Raw genomic sequence first — 11,152 nt, 5'->3', positions numbered from 1 at the left:
GTGGCACATAAAAGACACCATTTCGAGCGTGGCTGTTTTCGTGCGGGTGACACGTAAAAGCACCCACTACACTCTCTGAGTGGTTGGCGTTAGGAAGGGCATCCAGCTGTAGAAACTCTGCCAAATCAGATTGGAGCCTGGTGTTGCCATCCGGTTTCACCAGTCCTCAGTCAAATCGTCCAACCCATGCTAGCATGGAAAGCGGACGTTAAACGATGATGATGATGATGATGATGATATATTATTTCTGTAAAGATTAAGTTAGTTATTTAACTTAAGATAATACATCATATCTCTCTCTCACGCAGATTACAGTCGTATATTGTTGTAGTGTCACTGCATAGATTTATCCAGTGTGTAGAATTCTTTTTCTATCTACTTATTAAAAGGACTGTTTAGCCTCCTAAGTTTGTAAACTTAACATAGGCAATTCTATTCAATCTTATTGATTTGTCCCATTTTTTTTTTTCGTTCAGGATCATCCAGCTGGCCCGATTTCTTGGATCCAAATGTACGTGAGTGGTGGGCTAGTAAATTTGATTTCAAAGAATACAAAGGAAGTACAAAGGATGTTTTTATATGGAATGACATGAACGAGCCATCTGTATTCAATGGCCCAGAGATTACCATGCCGAAAGACTTAATCCATGTGAATGGATGGGAACATCGTGATATTCACAATATATATGGAATGCATGTAGTGAGTATATAGATTCTTTCTAGCCATTTAATTCAAGAGATTTTTGTGTAAACTGGTTTGCTGCAGGTTTTTCTTGAAGGAAATGATTTTTCTTTTCACGAGTTTCCTTATTTGTTAATGATCAGTTGAGAATATACTGTAGAGAAATGTTCTTATGAATAGTTTTCAGATTTACATTTCCAAAACAATTTTGCTTAGGTTGGTAAATAATGAAGCTAGCTATCCACCTCATCCATCCACACTATTAAAGTCCAAACAAATCCATATTTATGCAAGGACCCACTTTTAGTTTCATGTTTAAGTAATCCTATCTATTTTTTTCCCCTTGTTTTACCCTTTAGCTGTACACCTCAGATCAAAGGCTTTCCACCCATGACTGTAACTTTTCAGTATATACAGAATCTCATTATCTAATGTGTCCTTTCCTTTAGTAGTGTGTATGATATGTTGGAATTTGGTTACTACTTCTAGCTGTTCAAATAACCATTTAGAGGTTTCTTCATTGACTCCATCCTTTGTGGTTCCCACATTTGACTGGGACTTACCTACTTCGTAGTTGCTCTGTTCATAGTTACCAATATCCACATGAACATTGTTGGAAGTAATTGCACAGTGCAAAGCCAGTCTCACAACCAAGTATCCCTGCTGACAAGGTAGCAGGATGAATCCAGTGGAGTATTAAAAAGAAGGGGGGAAAATGGTAAAATCCAAAGAAAACTCATTTCGTGTCCAGTTTCTGCTTTAGCATGGTTTCTGTGGTTGCATGCTCTTCCTGATGCCAACTGCTTTGCAGAGTGTACTGGGTGCTTTTTTCTTTTTCTTTTTTTTTTTTCATGCTACCAACAGCAGTGAGGTTGCTGTGTAAACTTACAAGACAAAAAGAACTGAGAAAAAACTCCCATTACTAAGAGGGAAGTATTTGTGAGGAGAAGGTGGAAGTGGGTGGCTTTATGCCAAGTGATGAAAGAAGGACTGGCTCAGATGTCTTGTTAAGGAGGCATAACATGGCCAAAGGAGATAACAGAATGGTAGGGACAGTGCAAGAACAAATTTTCAAGGTACAAGAGGCTGAGTGTATGGACAGGGGGTTGTGGGAGGGAGTAGATACATTCATAAGAATGTGAAAGATAGGGGTAATAGATGCGTGTAGGGATGAATGTTGTTAGTGTTGAACATGGGTAGAGGAGCAGTTGAAGAGAAATACCAATATGGCGAGATAGGGGGGGGGGTGACGCAGGAAGGTGAATAGATCAGAATGTAGAGGGATAATGTGCAAAGTGTACGAGCAGTGGTGAGGGAGATCAAAGATACTTATGGGGCTATAAGTAAGTAAGGCATGATGATAGCTATCGGAGGGCATTGAGAATGATAGCAGATAGGTGTTAGGAATGGAGTTTGGCAGAGGGGATAGTGGGCAGTGGCACAGAAAGGAGGTGCTTGGTAGAAATAGTGTGGGCAGGAATGATAATGAGGAATGGAGGTGGTCCCGAGGAGGGAGGGAGTGCAGTATGTTCCAGTTTTGCTCTCAGGTGATGTGATTGCAGCAGTTGATGGGGGAGTGATACATGCTAGGGGATGAGAATTAGGGGTAAATACTTAACATATCAGATACTGAGGAGGTACTGGTGGCTTTTCTTGTTTTTGATAGAATTTCGTGTAATCTTTTTCATTTCAGCATCGTGCAACAATGGAAGGTATTCTTGCAAGATCAAATTATCAAGAACGTTCATTTGTTCTTACAAGGGCAATATTTGCTGGTTCTCAAAGATATGGTAAGAACTTTTTGCATTTAAGTCTTTTAAAACAAAAACAAATTCTATAACAACCCAAGAAAAGAACGATACAAACAATTTTAACAAATTAATTTGTACGAAAAATACACTTTTCTTACATTTTGTGCCGATTGTTGATGGGTGTTGTATAACCCATGTCAACCCTCATTAGCTATATTACTAGATTGTCACCATTATTGTTTTAAAGTCGACTTTTCCATGCTTTCATGACTGGATGCCTTTCCTGTCAATTGTCCTACCCCTGGATGCATGGAAGATGGATGTTAAATGATGAAATGAGTGAGTGTTCACAAGTGGAAGGGCATCTAGCCATAGAAAATCTGCTTCAGCAAATTCTGTCTGGTCCATGCAAGCAAGGAAAAGTGGATGTTAAAACACTGATGATATTTGAAGGTGGTGAGCTGGCAGAATTGTCAGCACATTGGAGAAAGTTCTTAATGGTATTTCTGCTGGCTCTCTTGAGTTCAAATCCCATTATGATCAACTTTGCCATTCATCCTTTTGGGATTGATCAAGTATTAGTCATGTACTCTAGTGGATGTAATCAACTTGCTTCTTCCATTCAAAATTGCTGGCTTTGTACCAGAATCTGTAACCATAATTATTATTGAGTGAGAGCAGCGCATCAAAATGACACTGGGTTACAAATATGTAAAGCCTAGTATACCCATCATGACTACTCGTCTGATAAGGATACACCAGGCACATGCACCACAACCATATGTATGCAACCTGGGATGTTGTATCAAGATAAACATTACATGACCTTGCAGGTGAGGTCCAGTTAGAATTTTCTTCAGGTTGAGTAGCCCATCCTGCTCAAAAGGTACCCAAATAAGGTTTAAGAATGCTGAACGAAACACCCATGTTTCCAAAGGTAAATTATTCAAACCCGAAAGAATTCCTCTCAACACATGGCTATGATGCTCCTTCACTACTTCTGCTCGTGATGAGAGATGCGCACATCATCAACCACCAAGGGACATGCTCAAATGGTCATGGTCAAGCAACTGACAAGCAAATCTGTGGTATTGAGCAGAATATTTGCTGTAGCCCATCTTTTACACCAAGACAAAACATAACAGCAGAATTGTAGTTATGCCGAGCAAAATGCTTAGCAGCATTTCATCTGTTTTTACGTTCTGAGTTCAATAAGGTCATCTTTGCCTCTCATTGTTTTGGGATCGGTAAGACAAGTATCAGTCGAGCACTGGAGTCGGTGTAATCCGTTTACCCCCACCCTACCCCTGAAATTGTGCCAAAATTTGAAATCATTGTTATTATTTAGGTAATGTAAATTTAACTGATGGTAAACAATATTCTTTCTTCAGCTGCTGTCTGGACTGGTGATAACACAGGTGAATGGGGTCACTTGAAAATGTCTGTACCAATGATGCTGTCACTGAATGTTGCTGGGATGCCATTCTCTGGAGCTGACATTGGTGGTTTCTTCCGTAATCCCGACCCTGAGTTACTGACACGCTGGTATCAAGTAAGTACAAATCGTTGAACAAGCTTAAGATAAACTAGTTGTTATTATTATCATCATACTAATGTTTGTCAGAACTGGTATATGTACTCATTGTATCTATCTTGGCAACTTCCCATTAAGACAATTATCTTCTGCCTACTTCTTCTGTGACCATATTGCTTGTATGTGGTTTAGTCGACTTGTGGTTCATTGCAACAGGGCATCAAGTTATTGTCAGACTGGATACCTGGACCAGAATCACTGTAATGAAGCAGACTGGCACCGAATGTTACACTGGGCAGTAGATTTAGTCTATCATTTGCTACTTCAAAATATTTACAATTTTGAATGAACTATGGCAATGCACACACACATTGGTATACCTATAATGAATGTGTGAACTGATTATTGGTCAATTAACAAAGTCGTTGATGATATATTGTCCATCCAGCTACTTTAAACAACTTGTATCTAATTATCTCAATCTACAAATTAATATTATGTCTCATCTCTGTGATTTACCTCTTTCATAGGCTGCTGCTTTCCAACCATTTTTTCGAGCTCATGCTCATTTAGATACTAAGCGTCGAGAACCTTGGTTGCTGCCAGAAATGAACAAAAACATAATCCGAAATGCTATACACACTCGTTACACCTTCCTACCATATTGGTACACTTTGTTTAGACACAGTGAAAAATCTGGAATGCCTGTCATGATGCCATTGTGGGTTGAATTTCCTGAGGAGTCTTCAATTTTTAAAACAGATGATGAATATCTGCTTGGTATGTAAAATTATTTCATTGTTGCAGACGTGTTGCTATGGCTGGGTGGCAAAGAAGGGCATTGAATTTAGTCCCTCTGTGTACTACCTTGGTCAAGTGTCCCCTTTCACCCATCCTCTCTCTCTCTCCTCTGCTGTATCATTATTATCATTAACCCTTTTGTTACTATATTTCTAAGTAAGACCCTTGAGTTTCAATTAAATTCAAAAAATAATCACAAATTTAAACTAGTTTCAGAAGTCTTTTGAATGTCTATCCTTGTATCAGTGTCCATGTCTGTGATTAAACTTGTATTGTTGTTTATGAATGTCGCATAACAAGTAAAGATTGATACAGTACTAGGCTTAAGTACTGGGGTTGATATGAATAAAGCTGTTGATGAATAAAGCTGTTGATGAATAAAGCTGTTGATGAATAAAGCTGTTGATGGCAGTGCCCCAGCTTGGCTGCAGTTCAGTGACTGAAACTAGTAAAAAAAATAACCCTAACCCTAACCCTCACACTGAGGGACATGTGCATTTCATACATGCACAGAGAGCGAGAGCGAAGACAATAATATTAAGTTACATACAGCCAAAGGTGGGCACTGTTAATTGAGAAGTTAACTTCGTTAACCGTTAATCCATTAACCAAAAAGTTAACTTTGATAACTGTTAACCGACGGAGTGCCATGATTCACACACACACATTCACCATGTTTCAAACTTCCGACACACTTCTGTGTATTGAAATAATTTTTTGCATCTTTAACTCCTCATCTTCTAGCACCAAATCCTCCCCCTACCTCAGGGTTCGTAAACCTGTGAGCCGCACGGTGATCTCACAAATGCTGGTGGCAAGATAAGACATTCAGTACATGCTCTCAAGTGGTTAGCATTAGGAAGAACATCCAGCCATGGCAACCATACAACAGTAGACATCAGAGCACAATGTTGTCTCTAGACCAGTTGGATCCTGTCAAATTATCCAACCCATACCAGTATGGAACATGGACGTTAGATAATTATAACTTCCAAAGTGTCTGATGTAAACACTAAGTTCATCATCGTTTAACGTCTGCTTTCCATGCTAGCATGGGTTGGACGATTTGACTGTGGACTGGTGAACCCGATGGCTGCACCAGGCTCCAATCTGATCTGGCAGAGTTTCTACAGCTGGATGCCCTTCCTAACGCCAACCACTCGAAGAGTGTAGTGGGTGCTTTTACGTGCCACCGGCACGAGAGCCAGTCAGGTAGTACTGGCAACGGCCATGCTCAAAATGGTGTATTTTACGTGCCACCTGCACAGGAGCCAGTCCAGCGGCACTGGCAACGACCTCACTCGAATGTTTTCTAACGTGCCATTGGCACAAGTGCCAGTAAGGCGACTCTCTTGCTAAATGTTTATCATTACTATCTCATTTCAGTTTGCCTATTTGACAGGGGATAAAATGAAAAATAATGTTAATGATTAACAATAGGTAGAACATTTAATTGTATTATCAGTTCTTAATTAGGTCCGTTAATTATGTCTTAATTTAGGTCCGTTAATTATGTCTTTGGCTCATTGTGTTGATGTTTATTACCACTGCTTTGTTTTTAAATGATTTTATTTCCTTAATTTTGCTCCAATTCTCATTGTTAGGTCCTGCTTTACTGGTCAAACCTGTAGTTGATCCTGGTGTAGCATCAACTGATGTTCACTTTCCTGGCAAAGGAGAGGTTGGTAATTGTTTATTGAATTTCTTAAAAATTCTGTTTTCATAAATTTCAGTGATCTGTGAGCTGGAACTTACCCCAGTGCCCATAGCATATGAATTAGTGGGATTAAAGCCATTAACTCCAAACGGGATGCCAGTCTGTTGCAAGGTTAATTTCTTGGCTATTGTTGGAATGCATGGCTGAGTAGACTGGGGTAACATGAAATAAAGTGTTTTGTTGAAGAGTCATGACACCTGACTGGCACCTGTGCTGGTGGCACATGATAAGTACTATCCAAACATGGTCAATGCCAGTGCCACCTGACTGGCTCCCATTCCGGTGGCATGTAAAAAAACCACCATCTGAAGGTGGTTGATGCCAGTGACGTGTAAAAAGCACCCACTACACTCTGAGAGTGGTCGGCATTAGGATTGGAGCCTGGTGCAGCCTCCTGGCTTGCCAGTCTTCAGTTGAACCATCAAACCCATACCAGCATGGAAAGTGGACATTAAATGATGATGATGAATACAAAGTACTGCCCAGTCTTGGCATGGAAACCATGATTGTAAGATTGAGTGCATCGCCCTAACCACAAAGCTACATGCTTTCACGAATTGTAAGAAAGTCGTGATTTTGTTAATCTAGAAATAAAAGCTGAGGGGTATTTCAAGGCCCTTACCTATTACACTCTTCAGACGAATTAAACTTTTATACATTCTTTCAGACCCTACCATGGCAGATAAAGTGTTAACATTTGAAATGAAGAGACGCACACACACACACACACACACGCAGAGAGACAGACAGAGATAGAGAGAGACAGACAGAGAGAGAGAGAGAGAGAGAGAGTTTTCATCCACAAAATCCACTGGCAAGACTTTGTTCAGTCAAGGTGCAATGCAATTGAACTGAACCTAGCACCACAGCATTGATAAGTGAATTACTTTAGCATACAGCCACATCTATCATAGCCATACCTGTGCATGCAAAAATATGCTGCTGGCTGAAAGTAAAACATTGATCTCCCAATGGTGTTGTAGCCACATGTTGGGCTTATTTTCCCTTTGGTGTAGTCGGATACCATATTGAGTAATGCAGGCCCTCATATAGTTGTGGGCGCATTAATTCGTATTGGCCTCATTCTGATCTGCCTAAAAGTTAACTGCCTCGAGAGTTGCCACTTGGAATTTGTTTTGTCAACAAATCCTCGCTGTGCTGTCTGTGTTGATTTCTCAACCAATGTGTTATGGCACGCACATCTCTTCTACTTTCAATCACTAGTATGGTAACTCCACTTAAGTACAGCCATCATGTATAATCTCTGGCACTCAGCTTGCTAACCCTGGCAAGGTGGCTGAGTTCCTTTTGAATGAGCCTCACAGAGGCGAGGTGGCTGTTCGTTTCAAGCATTGGGCCTCATGGAGGAAAGTGGCCAAGTTCCTTTCGCGTTTTGGGCCTCACGGAAGCAATGGCCAAGACCTTTGGCATTATGTCGTACTTAAGATCCATCAAGCCAAACAAAATTGAGGTCGTGGCTGATACCAGTGTCACACAAATTGTACCTGTGTTGGTGACAGGTAAAAGCACTCTGCGTGGTTGGCGTTTGGAGGGATGTCCAGTTGTAGGAAGCCCTGCCAAATCAAACTGTCTCTCGGCACAGCCTTCCAGTGTGCTGGCCTGGTCAAACCATCCAACCCATGCCAGCATGGAGAATGGATGTTGAATGGTGATGATGACTGCCACGAAAATATTAGCGACTCTTTACATGTATTTTTGCAGACACCTTGTGTACCTTTGAAGTCATGAGTGGGCACCCAGAAACTCCTTTTTGCTTCAGTTTCAGGAGTCTGTTCAATCTGCTGTATTGAACACATTTATAATAAAATGTTAATAATTGTTTAAATTACTAAGACTCGGTCTTCTGTTGTATATGGCTTCTGATTGATTTACTCTCTCACAAAACTGCTGACCATTCATTCAACTCAATCAAGAGCAATATTCTCACTTAACTACCTCTCTTAGTGAAAAGAGTTTTATTACAACAAGTACTTTCTGTGATGAAATTGGTAAAAGTTCTATTAACCAATTTACTAGTTGAAGTCAATCAATTCTACTGTATTTATATTACTTGATAAATGTGTTTGTAAATTCTGTTTTTGGTAGATCTGGTATGACATTATGAACTTCAAGAGTTTTGCTGGTGGTCAGAGCGTCCAAGTAGATGCTCCTTTAGATAAGGTAAGCATTTGCAATTTTTTTCTGTTTCTTAATGCATTTTTTTGTTATTCAGAAACATGTACAGGAATCCCTCAACTATCACGGGCATTACATTCCAAAACCCGCTACAATAGGTGGAAATCAATGAAGTAGAAACAGTACTGTACTGTATTTTTCTTTTCTATTATTTTTATAATTTGTATACATTTATTTTATAAATACAAAACAACACCATGGAGGAATCGGCATAAGCTTAAATAAACCACAATATGGCGAGGGATTATTGTACTTATTTTAATTGGCACTCCATTGGTTATGATGAAGTTTCCAGTTGATCTGGTCAAAGGAACAGCCTGCTCGTGAAATTAACGTACAAGTGGTTGAGCGCTCCACAGACAGGTGTACCCTTAATGTAGTTCTGAGGGAGATTCAGCATGATGCAGAATGTGACAAGGTTGGCCCTTTGAAATACTGGTACAACTCCTTTTTGCCAGCTGAGTGGAGTAATGTGAAATGAAGTGTCTTGCTCAAGGACACAATGCTCCACCAGGAATCGAACTCCTAACCTTGTTGTCTTGAGCTGAATACCCTAACCACTGAGCTACGCAAATTTAATTTGCCAAAATTAAAATTTAAATGAAGTGAATCTAACAGTTTTTGTGTTTTTAAATGGCTTATAAACACCTTCCCTGCTGCAATTGTTTGTTTCAGCACACAATCTCAGATCAGGTCACTTGCTATGCATGTACATCTCCATCATCATCATTTAACATCCACTTTCCATGCTAAACGATGATGGAGATGTACTTGCATAGCAAGTGACCTGATCTGAGATTGTGTGCTGAAAAAAAACAATTGCAGCATGGAAGGTGTTTATAAGCCATTTAAAAACACACAAAAACTGTTAGATTCACTTCATTTTAACTTTAATTTTGGCAAATTGAATTTAAATGTTGAAGTAAATCTAATGGTTTATGGCTTATAAACACCTTCCACATTGTAAATACTAATTAAATAACTAATGTCAAGATTCTTTAATAACAACGGAACAAAAGGATAGGAATATATTAATTTATTCTTTTGTTGATTAAATTCAATGATAAACAAACTCATTTTCAACTTCTTTGAGAGATGTAAATTATAAAGAAATGAGTTCTCTATGTTCTCTATAAGGAAAAAACATCAAAGATACTGAAATGTGCTTCCTTTTTTTTTTTCTCTCTCTTTTTCTCCCTAGATTCCTGTATATATTCGTGGTGGCTTCATTATTCCAAGGAAGTATCGCATGCGGCGTTCGTCTATTTTGATGAGACATGACCCTTTCTCTTTGATTGTATGTCTTGACAGAAATGTAAGTATCCCCATCTGAAAATTTCTTCATAAACTGTTAACTTTTCAGTGGGAACCAACTGCTTATGTTAGCATATAACAATCCTTTAAGGACCATACTAAAGGTAAAAACCAATTTAGGCAAGCATCTCTACATGGTTGGGTGACTCAAGACTAAGTCAAAAATCCTTGAAATTACATCACACTGCTTTAAAATGAGATAATATGGTTCAGAATCTCCTGAACAGGTCTAAGTGTCATAACTGGTTTACCTTTAATCATAGGTGTTTTCAACAAAGAATCTCCCATTTTTCTTAAATAACATGCCTCAAATTTTTTGTCTGTTATTCTACATGACAATGTGATCCCCCCCCCCACCTGCTGACAAACTTACAACAGTACATCTCCCTCATATACCACCTCATTTCTATTAGTTTTACACTAATTCTGTATTGCTGTTGAGGTATTTTAGATTGGTTGTATATGTAGTAGCAGGAAAGGACCAAAATTATAATGCTTTGTATCTGACTCCCCCGTCTCTCTTTTTTTCTCAGGATGTTGCCAAAGGAGATCTTTATATTGATGATTATCATTCCACAAAATATAAACAAGCAGAGTTTGCACATCAAGAATTTACATTTGAAAAAAATACATTATCCACCAAGTAAGTTTTGTTTTTCTCGCAAGAATGTATAATTGTAGCTTAACTATTGTTACAAGTTTAAATATGAAGAACTGTGGCATAATTCCTATAAAACCAACTGGAGAACCTTTCTCTGATATATCAAAAACCTTAGCATTTTGTGTAACTATAACAACCATTTTAGCATCCACTTGTCTTTCCTTGCGTGTCAGACAGAATTTGTTGAAGTTTACCAACCTCACCATTTTCCTAGTGAGATATTTCCCCATGGCCATCATCATCATCATCGTTTAACGTCCGCTTTCCATGCTAGCATGGGTTGGACGATTTGACTGCGAACTGGTGCAACCGGATGGCTACACCAGGCTCCAATCTAATTTGGCAGAGTTTCTACAGCTGGATGCCCTTCCTAACGCCAACCACTCAGAGTGTAGTGGGTGCTTTTACGTGTCACCCGCACGAAAACGGCCACGCTCGAAATGGTGTCTTTTATGTGCCACCCGCACAAGAGCCAGTCCAGGGGCACTGGCAACGA

At 39.3% G+C, this 11,152-nt stretch overlaps 1 protein-coding gene across 1 annotated transcript in view; it reads left to right on the top strand.

Annotated features, from left to right (window-relative positions):
* LOC106872213 (neutral alpha-glucosidase AB) overlaps positions 1-11,152 on the top strand; it is a 60,777-nt gene that overhangs the window by 47,058 nt on the left and 2,567 nt on the right. Inside the window, exons 14-21 of the mRNA XM_014919122.2 lie at positions 477-700; positions 2,376-2,472; positions 3,825-3,985; positions 4,498-4,747; positions 6,373-6,449; positions 8,592-8,666; positions 9,883-9,996; positions 10,529-10,638. Of these exons, the coding sequence (XP_014774608.1) occupies positions 477-700; positions 2,376-2,472; positions 3,825-3,985; positions 4,498-4,747; positions 6,373-6,449; positions 8,592-8,666; positions 9,883-9,996; positions 10,529-10,638 (1,108 nt within the window). The remainder of the gene's footprint in view (positions 1-476; positions 701-2,375; positions 2,473-3,824; positions 3,986-4,497; positions 4,748-6,372; positions 6,450-8,591; positions 8,667-9,882; positions 9,997-10,528; positions 10,639-11,152) is intronic.

Source organism: Octopus bimaculoides, chromosome 6 (assembly GCF_001194135.2).
Source record: "Octopus bimaculoides isolate UCB-OBI-ISO-001 chromosome 6, ASM119413v2, whole genome shotgun sequence".
In the NCBI taxonomy this organism is placed as follows: domain Eukaryota; kingdom Metazoa; phylum Mollusca; class Cephalopoda; order Octopoda; family Octopodidae; genus Octopus; species Octopus bimaculoides.
This window is presented reverse-complemented; position numbering and strand designations above follow the sequence as displayed.